The 13,625-nt window shown below is 42.6% G+C and overlaps 2 protein-coding genes across 3 annotated transcripts in view; one reads left to right on the forward strand and one right to left on the reverse strand.

The window, feature by feature from the left end:
* On the reverse strand, positions 1-10,721 carry mtmr7a (myotubularin related protein 7a). The gene is made up of 14 exons (XM_084353731.1): positions 10,507-10,721; positions 10,101-10,223; positions 9,162-9,324; positions 8,888-9,045; positions 8,669-8,797; positions 7,826-7,960; positions 7,470-7,602; positions 5,094-5,203; positions 3,525-3,650; positions 3,095-3,144; positions 2,812-3,012; positions 2,445-2,579; positions 2,133-2,259; positions 1-2,020 (listed from the first exon to the last, which is right to left on the reverse strand). Exons 1-14 carry the CDS (start codon positions 10,528-10,530, stop codon positions 1,682-1,684), a joined length of 1,953 nt encoding a protein of 650 aa, XP_084209857.1. The 5' UTR covers positions 10,531-10,721; the 3' UTR covers positions 1-1,681.
* Positions 10,230-13,625, forward strand: part of slc7a2 (solute carrier family 7 member 2) — a 20,463-nt gene continuing 17,067 nt past the window's right edge. For both annotated transcript variants that reach the window (XM_084353728.1, XM_084353729.1), the window contains exon 1: positions 10,230-10,296. The gene's annotated coding sequence lies outside the window, so the exon portion shown is untranslated. The remainder of the gene's footprint in view (positions 10,297-13,625) is intronic.

Consider the following 13,625-nt stretch of genomic DNA (forward strand, 5'->3'; position numbering starts at 1 on the left):
TTATGATTGACAATAATATTTATTGCAAAAGAAAACAGACACACGTTACACAAGTCAAATCAGTTTGAGAAATTTGGCTCTTACTCCACCTGAACAAATAAACCCAGCGATATAAAGCTCTTTCTGTCATACAAGGTCAGACTGGACATTTTCGACCTGCACATACAAATAAAAACAACATGCATTAAAGCGAGATTACAGTAGTCAAAAAAAATAGGTCAAAGTACAAAAATATCTTAACATGCTTTGCTCGATAATCTCTACATTGTTCATTTGCAGTGCTGGAGTGCACCTACTGTGTCCTAAACTATTAAAGTCAGCAGTTTTAATGCTTATTTTTCAGTCGAGATGGCACAAATACTCACAAAGTCAGTCGTTCAATCTGCTGCCCAAAGCAGCTGTACCTTTTTGTTCACATGCTCCAGTCTGCTGATTCAGTAGTCATAATTTACTCTGTGCACCATTAAACACCAGCAGACAGATGATTCCCTTTGGTAAAAGTTTTGGTTTGTTCACAACAAACATTGTGTACAGAAATGTAATAAGACTACTTGTTAAGATTTATTTTTCATACTTGAAGTGTAAATATCACATGATATTGTGATATTTACACAACATGTATCTAGTTGAAATACTCAGATGTGGCCACAAGGTGCCAATCAACCACAACTTACCACTGGTTATTTGTGTTGTAACAACTCTAAAACCCAGCTGAGGTCACTGTGGTGTGCTGAGTGTGTGACGCTCATTCATAACACTTCAAGACATTGCTACATGGGTGGAACGAGATTATTGCCGCTCCTACAGATCAGACTTAAATCTTGAATCTAGACAGCCTGCAAGTAGCGGCGGCCATAAGGTGCGACAGCATTTAAATCAGGTGTCAACAGAATATTACAAAGACACTTTGTGGAAAAAGACTTCTAGAGATGCAAACAGGGCTAAAAAGATGAATCATTCTCCAATTAGAAGCATCGACAGTCGACACCTGTACATGTTTGTCAAATCCTTGTTGATGAGCTTTCACTCGAGTCTTTTGTTTCTATTTTTGTCTCTGCAGTATGTTGTTTGATCGGTTTAATTCTGGTGTAATTTCGCTCTTTATTCAATTATACTATTATCAGTGCACCTAAAATGATGGTTTTGTTTCCTTGGAGCTCTCTTAATTGCTTCATGTTGCTTTGAAAACTCAAAAGGTGTTCACAAATGCCTGATGAATGAACAAAGTATATGGAGGAAGACTATAGTAAAAAGCAAGCTGTCCTTAATCTTTACGCTGATATTAGGCCTCAGTAGACTCTTGGTTACACTGTCTCTTCACCATTAAAGCATTTCTGTCACCCTGGAAGCCTTTCACTGGTTTCCACTCTGTGTATACTCTCATTGGTTAACTCTACTGTCAACAACAGATGAGCAATATATTAAGCTTTGCTGTTACTTTAAGAATCATAATTTCTTTCACCAACATAAACACAAATATGGTCAGCTACAGTAAACTACTACTAACTAGTATGTATGTGGCAACAGGGAGAGTCCACCACACCACATGCAAACAAAAGTGCAAGTCACTCGAGTAACCCAAATAAGACTTTTCACTGGAGTGAGCCTACAGCCGGGTTACTTGGTGAATGTGAAGGTTGTTCAGCGGCTCCGTGGACCTCCCACCAAATGCTACATTCTCTCAGGCAGCTGAGTAGGCAGCCTCATCGGAGTCTGGATCCCTGGTGCTGTCCTCGCTGAGGGGTGAGCGGCAGCTCACATCTGCAATCCCCGACTCCTGGTCGCTGCCGTTGGAGAGGTTGGTCTCAGGTGTCTGGTTCAAGTCCTGGAGGATCAGGCTGCTGTCTGGCACTTTGGGCTGACAGGGGCTGCTGGTGATGAAGCCTCCGGTGTAGTCCTGAGGGGTGTTGGCCAGACCGAGGTCAGTACCGAGAGCCCACGCTGTGGGGCTCTTATCAAAAGTGGTTGTTGTCTGGGTCTCGCTCCTCCATCCCTGCTCCTGCTCCAGCTCTGCAATTTTCTATTGATAACGAAAACATGAAGACTACATTCATCTTCTATAATTAGGAAAATAACTGCCATAAAAGTTTTCTTCTCATGACAAACGACAAGCAGGATAAACTCTGTCCTACCTGTTTGTGTGAAGCCAGCTGCTCCTCCAGCTGCTGTGTCTCCTCCTGGATGGCGCTCAGATAATCCTCTACAGACTGACGAGGATGCATCCCGCGGTCAAAACGGTTATACAGCCCTCTCCAAAACCTATAGAGAGCAAGACATTTTAAAATATGCAAGGAACATATCACTAACTCATACTCCTTCCTTTGTTTCATTTAACATTTATATAAACAGAATTGTTAAGAACTTTACATACATGTAATAGGAAAAACACTCGTGTGCCTAGATTTAAAACAAGTTTTATGTTGTTAGAGTTTGTGAGAGCCTACTTAAAGCAGTAGGGGGCGGTAGAGGGCCTGAGGAGGCCCTGTGTTTGGCTGTGGTCTGGTCGGTACAGAGGGTTCATGTAGTCTGCCTGGTTGCTCCACAGATAACTCCACAAAGAGTGAGTCCTCTCGCGCAGACTGTATGGGTGTCAAGTGGCAGTCAGGAAAAAAAGACAGCGAGAGAAAACTTTATTAATGGGCTTCTGAGGAAAGACAGAAACTTAGTTGTATTTTTGGGGGTTTCTTTCGAGCAAAGAGTTGTCTACATTTGCATGAGCCTGGTGATATACTGCTGGCTGTAGTAAATCTTCTCTCAGAGCAGTGTCTCTGTGCTGTGAAAAGGAAAAGAATCTGCAGGTGTAAATCTTACCCCAGCTCTATCCTCTCCCGCTGGTTGTTGCCAATGAAGTTGCCATACTGACAGGAGTAGATGTGGCTGTGAATGGTGATGAGGAACCTCTCGTTGAACTCAAAGGCACAGGGGTACTGCTCCATGAGCTGCCACACACACTCCAGGAACTGATCGATGACGGGAGATACCTCTTTAGGGTCTCCGACCTGGTGGTTGCATCTGAAGAGGAGGTGAGGACTTTTAGATCCAAACACAACAAATAAATCATGGATCCTACAACAGTGATGCTTTATGGCCAAACCTGTGAGAGAACTTGTGTCCAAAAGAAACCCAGTCTTTCTCAATGAGAACCTGAGAGCAGAAAAAAAAAACATATGTTGAAACACATTGGGGCCCAGAGATTCTGAACATGTCGAATTTCAGTGTGAGCAGATTAAAGGTTCAGACATAGTGCACAGTTAAACCCTGCAGAATGACTGAACCTCTTCACCCTCTGTGTGGGGTCACTCTCCTCTGACTTTAGGGGCAGTTCCAAAAATCAGGCTACTCTATTTTATTTTCCACGGTGGCTCCCGGTGGAGTCCGAGTAAAACCGCACAAATCCTTCTGATCACAGAGACAAGCCTCATGAGTCCAGTATGGACTACTATCTTTCAGAATCAAACTGGATATATGAATGTGATGCAGAGTGCACCAGTGGGGTTTGTGACATGCACAGGTTCAGTTCGTACCATTAGTCCTCGGAAGGTCCTGTAGTAAGGATCCAGCAGCACACAGGCCACTGAGCACACCTGGGCAGTGCGGTCCCAGCCATCTGAACAGTGAACCAGGACACTGACACCCTCCTCAGCAACAGCCTACACACACACACACACACACACAGACACACAGTATGTGTAGTGCCACAGCACAATCAAGGTAAAACAATACATTTAGAAACATCTACAGTAGTCAAAGTACAAATATCAGCATCTTCTGTGCCAGAACTGGAAAGTTCCACCACCTGGTAGATGTGGATTAGATGCCAGTTACCCATTAATTATTCTATTATTATTATTACTGTTTAAAAATGGACAGAAGAGGAAGACTACAAGCAAGAAAACAAGGATTTAATGATATAAAAATACACTTAAAAAATCCGCTTTGGAAATGTTTTCGAGGAAGGAAATGCATTTGCCATGTTATTTAGACCGCAGGGATACACACAATGGGCTTCTCTGTAAACAGAAATTTGTTTGTTTACAAGGAAACTCTAAAGGGCTCTTCTAAATGCTCAGATACAGCACTTCACGTTAGACGTGCTGAAGGACGTGCAGTGCACACAGACTCAAAACATGCATGACTGAACAATAAAAAAACTACTTAGACGAGAGTGCATCAGAACCTCAGTCTCCTGAAACCTTGAGTTTATGCTGCTGATGTTCAAGGAGATGGACAGATGTCACACATTTGTGATTCTATTTTATTATGTTTCTGTATGATTTCTGCCTCATGTTGGTCGAAGTATTTCATCAGTTAAATGCACAATACAAACGAAGACGTTTGCAGAGGGTTGTGTGGGAGGGCTGGGCAGAAGCGAGGTGGCAAAGTCGCTGCTCAGCTACTCAGAGATGGACAGACTTGGAGGAGAGAGTTGGGTGCAGAGCCAGACCTTCTGGAGGAATAAACATCCAGTGTCACACTGGATTCTGCTCTGATCCAGAACTGTTTACTGACGGGAGGAGAGCTCAAACATTACTTCTGAAATTAAAAACTGGATCTATCTTTACTCCCATTTATCAACCTGACTGACTGTGACTGTGGTGAACACACCATTCAACAACCACCATTGCAGATGAAAATCTATCTGAAAATCCATCAGGCGCAGATGAGGTAATGTTTGAAAGTTTTATTCATGTTACGTTTAGTCTACGTTCAGTTGTCTTCAGAAAATACTAGGACGACCAATGTAGGCGCTATTAAATACACATCATGCACAACCAGCCAGAGGAGAGTTATTGGTTTGTGGGGCTGACTAATTGTATCGTATATACTGACAGGTGTTTCTATTATTATGTCTACCTTATTAAATCCCTGGAGGTAGCCTACGAACTAATTTGAAGGACAGATGTATCACACTTAATTACTTTTGGCTAGGTGTACCACATAACTGCGGTCAGTGTACAGACAGACATCAGGACAACACACACACACACACACACACACACACACACACACACACAGAAAAACACCCACATACACCTAAGCTAATATTGAGTGCAGTGGTGAGGCAGACAGCAGGGATTAACCTCCAGACTGACCTTGGCGATGAAGATGCCTGCATCCAAAACAGCTTTGATGTGCTTCAGCCAGCCTGAGCTCTCCAGACCTTCCAGGAAGTCGGACATGGAGGGGGAGCGCAGCTCGCACACTGCAACCACAACACAGCTGTCTCACTGACAGGAAGCATGGAGCATACCTGATCACTGCGCTTTATTAAACCTCACATTCACCCGCGCATCACTACAAACAGCCATGACCATGAATTTACATGGAATCTGGGCATGACATGGGAAAATATGGGTCACATTCGTGTATTTTGTGTTTCCAAGCAGATTTCCTTCTGCTTCTCATGTAAGGGTTCATTGGGAACAAAATGAATGGTTTCAGTCACACTGGCAGCGAGGCTCGAGGAGCTGCACTGTCAGCTTGTCCAACACTTTGGTCCAGATTGAAAGAGCAACACAACTGGCATCAAATTTTGAACATGCATCATGGTCCCCAAAGGATGCATCCTCTGACTTTTGGTGATCCCCTGACTTTTTCTCTAGCACCACCATCAGGTCAAAGGTTTGACATGTGAAATATCTCAACACCTTCTTCATGGATTAGCACAAAACCTGATACCAGACTACCTTGAGCACAACCATGAGGTTCATTTGTGGTGAAATTACTTTGCACCTACTTAAAGCAACATTATGCAACTTTCTGTCCATAAAATAACAGCTTCAAAATCATGTTGATGGTTCAGTGTCTTGTAACAGGGTGAATGGTGTCTCTGTCTCAGCCACTCTGCCCCCCTATAACTTGTTTCTGCTCTATGTCACTTCAGTGAGAGGGTAGGATCACAGTGTTACATTCAAGTTTACTTCATCATACAAGTTTTCAACACATAACGTTGTCATAACGTAATGAGTTTTGTTTGTAGTTAGCACCTACATTACATCTGACAAATTGTTACAGAGCTGGGATTTGAATTTACAACAGTAGTGTTGCACTCAGAAACTGTGGGGGGCGCCAAATTGCACAAAATGCCAATTTCTACATAATGTTGCTTTAATGGATTACTATGATACTTGGCGCAGACATTCACATTTCCCTAATGGTGAATTTTAATCACTTTGGTGATTTTCATCTAGCCTCATCTGGACAAGATTTTAAATGTATCCAACACTTCGACCAAATATCTGCAAAAGTAATGACATTCCCATCAGCCTCAGCTGTACTGTGTGTTTAGTGCTAATTAGCTAACGTTAGCATGCTAACACACTAAACTAAGGTGGTGAACATGGTAAACATTATGCCTGCTAAACATTGTGAACATGCTGAAGTTAGCATTTAGCTAACAAGGTGTAAGTATAGCTTGAAAGAGCAGCTAGCATGGCTGTAGACTGTTATGAATGTAAGACAAAGTAATGTGCAAACACATTAACACAAGCAAGGCAGACAATGAAATACAGATCCATGTCTGTACCATAAGGCTTCCTGCATTACGTTTGTTTATCTTCTAAAACTGTATCAAAAATTTATTTTTCCATCTTCAGGGCTCAACATAAATATTTGCGAGTTCACTGGAGGGGCAGGGTGACATGAACCCATTTATCCTCAGCTGACATTTCATTTGCTTGGGACTATTTATCACACTTATGTTCATAATTCAGATAAGTGTATGAAAAGATCCGCTCACTCCTCACTCCTCACTCATTAAGGCGATGAAGTGTTTTTTGCTGACCTGTAAGAGCGCTTTGAGGCCACCGACAGGAGGGCAAGCAGGTGAGCGGGTTCATTCACCTTTTGTTACACTTTGTAGAGCAGACTTCGGCTCAGAAGAAATGTTTGAGCTAATGCCACCAGGCAGGGGGTCTGCAAAGTCTTATTCAAGTGTGCAATTGGGTAGAAAGAGTCAGGCGCTGTCTCCAGCATTTAAAGACTTCCCTTGTGCTGCCAGGGGGCAAAGAGTTATCACAACTAAGAACAGCTATAACTTTTCAGACTTGAAATCACATCATTCTCACGCCCTCGGTCTCTCTTTGGGGGATAAGGTCCCGGATTGTCCACTCCGGGAAACCAAAATAGCTCAGAAATAAAATCCAGATGGATTCAAAGTCTTCCTAGGAGCACCCCTGCACAATACCCAGAAATTCTCCTGTGGGCTCATTTGAGGCCTGATTGCAGCACAGTCCAGTCTGCATGAGCGAATATGAAAGCAACAGGGGGAGCGTAGGGTCCCGCTCTGCTTTAGTAATGTGAAGAAGCGGCAGGCTTTAAACAGAGGATGCCAGAAAATATATATTTCGTTCCACAAACACTGGTGTGGTGAAACATTTCTGACACAGTGATGAATGCACTGCTGTTTCTGCGGCAATTAAACATAAAAATCAGCGTGAGAAATCATTTGAGGCAGACGTGATAATTACCTTCAAGCATTTTCTGTTGGCTGTTTCTCATAACGTGGATGTTTTCGATGCCGATGAACTGGAATTTAATGTTGGAGTAGTTGTCTTCATTCTCATAGCCTTTTCCGGCAGCTCGGTTTGCGATTGCATTCAGCTACAAAGAAATGCGCTTAATCATCAGAACATACTTCTTAAAGAGCAAAAAAAATATAAACGGCTGTCACATGATATTGATGATTGTTCAACAAGCACATGGTCAGGATGTTTTCAAGGCCTTTGTTGTGAGCACATCCAGCTGCCAAAACCCACCATGGAAAATAAAGCCCACCTGAACATACAACATAGTACTGTAAGAGTTGTATGTCCTCAGGGCTCACCTTAGGCCTGGTGTCCACCACATACATGAAGTCGCTGCGGGGATTGGACCTCAAGATGGCCTCCAGCATCTGTTCATCCTCCAGGCAGCGGGCGCTGAAACCTGACAGGGGCTGGCTGCTGCGGCAGATGGCAGCCTGGGAGGAGGCAAGAGGCACTCAGGCTTCATACAGGAATGTTTACTTGTCTTTACAGTCGATTTCAGGTGAATTATCACTTTGGATGATGTTAAGAACAAAGCAAAATGTGATATGTGAGAATCAGGGTGAATACAAATTCACAGTACTTTTTCTTTCCTTGCATGTTCATTTTCAATTAATCAACCACACAATATCTTATTTGTGCATTTAGTAGCCACGAGGGATCAGGCCTGAGACCTTTGTGTGACTCTCCCTTCTGACTCATGAACCCGAGTGGAGCCCCTTTGTACGATCAGAGCTCCACACACTGGACCCTCAACCCTGGGAAGTTGACCTTGCACGCATAAAGCACTCCCAACTGTCCAGTCGAGGATTAATAGAACGGATCACGAATGTTATTTCTCATTCAGATTTAGAAAATGGGAATGATTCATGCTTTGATTTCAGCACAGAATGGACATCTCCTCATGGGACCTTCATGTGCCTGTTTAGCTTGCAGGGCTAATAATCTGAGTCTTATCTGAGGTTCTCTTTCCATTTAGTATCATTTTTGATCGAGTCTCAGTGAATCTCTGACACCGACTCACTTAATTCTGATTTCAGCTTCATTTCTCTTCTCGTCAGAGTCTCAGTGATCGGTTCTTTCAGAGTTATCATATGAACACTTGGAAAACAAAGAGAAAATATATGCTTATGTCAACTTACATGATTTTCTTTGGAGTAGTACGACAGAGTGGGAAATCTGCCTCGGCTTCTGAACTTGGAGCTCCCCACTATGACCGGAGGTGTGGCGGACTCGGGTACAAACAGGTCAGCGGGGTAGGTGTCACTCACCTTTGGAAAATAACATTACAACAGTAAGCTACTGCCATGTCCATATTAGGTTAAAACAGTACAACTGGTCATTGATGTCGGCTCACTGACCTTGTAGTGTTGGTTGACGGTGGAGAGTTTCCACAGGGAGTTTGGGAGTCCCATTCTGCTGTAATCAGCCTTGAGGTCCAAGAAGTCCCATTCCTGTCGTCTCTCCTCATCATCAACGTTAGGTTTATAGGAGAAGCAGTACAGCTCCTCGTAAGTCTCTGCAGGGCACAGTAGTGGCGATGGATAAAAGGGTGATCCACAAAACCTCCAATCTCGCAAATCTCATATATCATACACCACACTGATCCTCTGTTGCCATGACAACACAGGTTACCTGGCTGGGACAGACGCTGCAGGGACAGGTGAACATCATGACACTCTCGCTCTCGAGGTATGACGAAATGAAGAACCTGGAAGTTCTTGCAGTGAATGATGAGAGGACATCCTGAGGCTGAGGCGGCTTGTTTCTCCATACTGCACACCAAACTGTGAAGCACCTGGTATGAAAGATTAAAGTCAAATGCAGACATTTTATTTTATAACTTATATTGCAAATATTTTGTACAGCATGACGCCTGGATGCACACAGTGACTAATGAATGTATTGTCTACTACATCTGTACCACAGTGTACCTTGCACTGTATTTAAAGGTTAAATTGACCCAAAAATGAAAATTCTGCATTATCTATTCACCCCCGTTTTGTAGTCTGCAAAACATTTCTTGCCTTACAGCAAAACAGTGTTGCAGCATTCTTCTTAACAGCTGAAGTAGATGGGGACAACAGAACAATAAACTCATCGAGCATAATCCTTGAAAAGACATCATTTATACCCTCAGTATAGCTTGTGCACCCAGTTCAGACAGGGTGTGCGCTAATGCTTATTAGCTTGGCAGCCACAGTGAAAACTCAGCTGTATTAATGGTGTAAATGGTGTCTATTCAAATAAATGTAGGATCTCGGGGCTTCCAGAGACTTGGATTGGACAGTGGACGAGCTGTATGGAGCAATTTTGTGAGTTTTAACAGTTGTTTTCTCACCTTTTTAAACAAGTCCCCATCTACTTCAGTTGTTTAGGAGAATGCTGCAACTCTGTTTTTCTTGTGAAGCATTTCTGGAAATGTTAAACTTAATCTGGCTTTCCATCAACATGAGGGTGAGCAGGTAATGAGTGAATATTCATGTTTGGTTGAACTTATCCTTTAAAGAAGACTCTTTCCTAAACATTTCCTGTACTTTGATCTTGGGCCTGACTGATGTCTCTGATGATTACCCATGTTTCATTGCGCACTCCAGCCTCGTTCTCCACGAAGATGGTGTGTGTGGCCGTCAGGTAGAGGGTGCCCACCCTGCTTCTTCTGGGGGACACTCTGTCGAGCAGCCTGACGCTCTCCACCTGGAAGAGGAAGAACATTAAACAGCCTCATCCTCAGCTCGTGTCCAGCTCCTCACGCAGCAGCTGTGCTCAGGTGTTAGCTGCACTGACACACAAACACACACTGTCTGATAGCAGCCCCGGCTGCCTACGTGGCCGACACGGCACACGCCCTTTTATTAACCCAGTATGTTTGTTTAATGGTTCGTATTTAAAGTACAGTTCATGGCGGCTCGTGCTGAGGTGAGACAGGAGGCTCAGTGCGGAAACTGTGGCTGAATCAATCAATCAGAGCCGCGGTTACCTTTGGTAGTCGGATGTGCTCCATCAGCAGCTGAGAGACGAGCCGCAGCTTCCTGTGGGTACTGAACCTGACACGATACAGCTACCAGCAGCCCGACATGTGATCGATAAATCACAATGTGCTGTAGGTTAGCTTAAATGGTTATCGTTAGTCGCGAGCAGGTAAACCCGACCATAACATTGCTCTTGGCGTCTTCACAGGAGATGCTCCGCCGGGTCCTAAAGCCCGCCGCGGTACAGACGTGGCCTGTATGAAATGTTACAGGGCATCTCATGCTGCTGCTCACTGAACCCTTGTGAGTAAAAAGTAAAGAAAAGTCAAAAGTAAAGAAATTCAAGACATTTATTTACCTCAAGTCATCTAAAATCTTCACTGAAATAACTCACTAGATATGATGGTTAATGGAGTGCTCCTCAGGAGGCTCCCAACACTCTCTAAGACTTCTGCTGAGCACAGATCATCTGAACGAAAGTGAAAATGACTACAACTTGTTTTTACTGCACATTTCACAAACAAAAAACCATATGAAGTAAAAACTGATGAAGAGGTGAAAAGTAATTGTTCATTTTGCACGCCGCCATACTGCTGTGATGTCGTTTGTGTCAATGTCGGGGAATTGGGCTTTTCTGACGATGACTGTCATCCAAGAGACAGTTATGTACGGCAAGCAAACAACAAACAACAAAAAAACTAGATACACAAACTAGACACAGCCTGTTTTAAAGACCCTGCACAGGGACACAGATGTTTTCATTTATTCTGGCTGATTACTCCTGCTGAGGGTCGTGCTGGGTGAACCTTTACTGGGAATTGAGTGAGGTCACATAATAAAAATGTTCTGATTAAAACGATTAAGGTGAAATTTCTACATTAAAATGCATATCAAAAGGTTAACAGGAGTTTTAAAGACACGGGAGAAGAGATCTAATCAGTGAAAACACAAAAAAGCTCAACTGACCAAGACAAAGTTAAAGGGAAACTCTACCAAAGGTAACTTGGGGAGTCCTATATGTGAAAAAAGTAGTGTAAAGCCTTTTGTGGCTCCAGAAGAAGCTGCCTCCAGTGATGTCACTCAGTGGCTAAGTTTGATTGTGTGTAATGTAGGCGGCAGTTTTTGAAAAGGATGAAGAATGTGTGGAATAAAAAAGGTGATATCTCTGGTTCTGCTGTATCAATTGGGATCATTTGTTTTGTTTAACTGTCCAACAGTGTCATAGGAGTGAAATGGTAAAACAGTGGGTTGTTTTTCAAAACATGCCGACTACATTACCTACAACATATCTTAGCCACTGAGTGACATCACTGGAGGCAATTCATCAGATTGCATGCAGCTTCCTCTGGAGCCACTAAAGACTTTATACTACTCCTGACATATGCAGTAGTACTGTACACCCCAAGACCCTTAAACATACTTTAATGTGCAAAATTGGTGGAGTAACCCTTTAAAGCTGTTTATCAGCTCTGGCCTGGTCTTTTCACTGCAGTCAAAAATTTGTTTGAGGAAGAATATTAGTTACAATTACATTTTACTGCTCAGAATCAAACAAAAATAAAAAAATTGAAAGGATTAATTTTGAGATAGCATGTAGCATACCAACTTCAACAATTTGTGGAGCCAGCCCAGATATCAAGGGATGTGTCACAAAGTGTGCAAGCAGACAGTTTAAAGGCAGAATTTATAGTGTTTCACTTATGTCACTGAGCATAAAATATGCAGAGTTTGCTTAAGGGATTGTTGCACTGTTAAACAGAGCGTGAAGCTATTTTGTGAAGTGCAAACACAGATAGATCCCGTAAGATTTAAACAGCATTTATAACATTTATCTGGACAACCACACTGAACTGTTCCCGTTTACCTAGTTCTTCTGACATAGTTTCAGGAGGTTATAACCAAATGTATTTTTATATTCAGCAGTGTTTCAGTATTTTGCACATCAGTGAGCAGAGCAGCCATCTGTTGCAAGGCAGTAGACAGAAAAAAACAATAAAAGTGGTTAGTTAAACTAAGCAGAAGTGATTGACTTACTGACGCCTGGCAGCCCTGCTGCACGCCCTCTCCGGCTGCCCTGCGTTCATGCATGAGGAACCAAAAAAACCTTGATTGTCCAATTCAGTTCTGGTAACATCACACGGATCAGATAACTCGCCACTGTTTAGATGAGCAATCATATCATGTGCATATACTAATTCAATTTGTTCATGTGTGATGTCTGTTATATCGCAGGGACATGTAAGTGATGTCAAGAAGTAACTGCCTCATATAAAGAGTCAAAAAAAGATGAGAGGTTCATGACACTGCAGAGGGAAGATTTTAAAACCAAGTATTATTTGTGGTTGTAAACTTGTTAAATCCCCAATGCATGTCAGCCAATTTTATGTGAAACCACATTTATCCTTAGTGTGGAATTCATTTTTGGACGTCAGTGTATCCCGAGGGACTTGGAGTAAAGTCAGTTTGAGGTCACAATTAACTTGCAAGCCAAAAGATTCTTGGACATCACAGATCTTATTTAAAGGAATCTGTTACTGTTGCCAAATGTGTTGAAAGAAGAGATTGAATATACCGTATACTAGTGTCACATTGTACCTGACCCGCGTCCAAACCTGTGGCCAGTGTCACCTACAACACAAACCTGTGAGTGCTACTCTACAAGGTTTGTACATTGACCTAGTTAGAGACAGGAAATCACTTTGAGCAGAGCAGGCAGAGGGAGTCTTCAGCAGGATGAATGCTTCCATAGATAATACTTCATCCTCCTACTTAATAAAAAGAGTATTAAGTCAAACTAAGAAAGGTAATGTCTTCAGGCCTCAGTCCCCAGACTGTTCTTAAAATGTAATATGAAGGGGCTTTGGGCCATTACATCAAATTTAACATCTAAACCATGGTTAATACTGGCCTCCTAAGCACATAGTTAACCTACTTTTTCCAGTGAACTGCGTGGAAGATGTATATATCTTATCCAGCCAACTCAATCGCCAGAATCACCATAAATGTTGGCAAAGCTTGTGCAAACTACAGTTATGTTGAAACTTTACATTTCTTTATGTTGCAAAGTTATGTTTCTTTAGGTTCAGGTTTAATTTTCCTGATGTGGCAACTCGGTGCTTATGGTCTG

This window comes from Pagrus pagrus, assembly GCF_965226575.1.
Source record: "Pagrus pagrus genome assembly, chromosome: 5".
In the NCBI taxonomy this organism is placed as follows: domain Eukaryota; kingdom Metazoa; phylum Chordata; class Actinopteri; order Spariformes; family Sparidae; genus Pagrus; species Pagrus pagrus.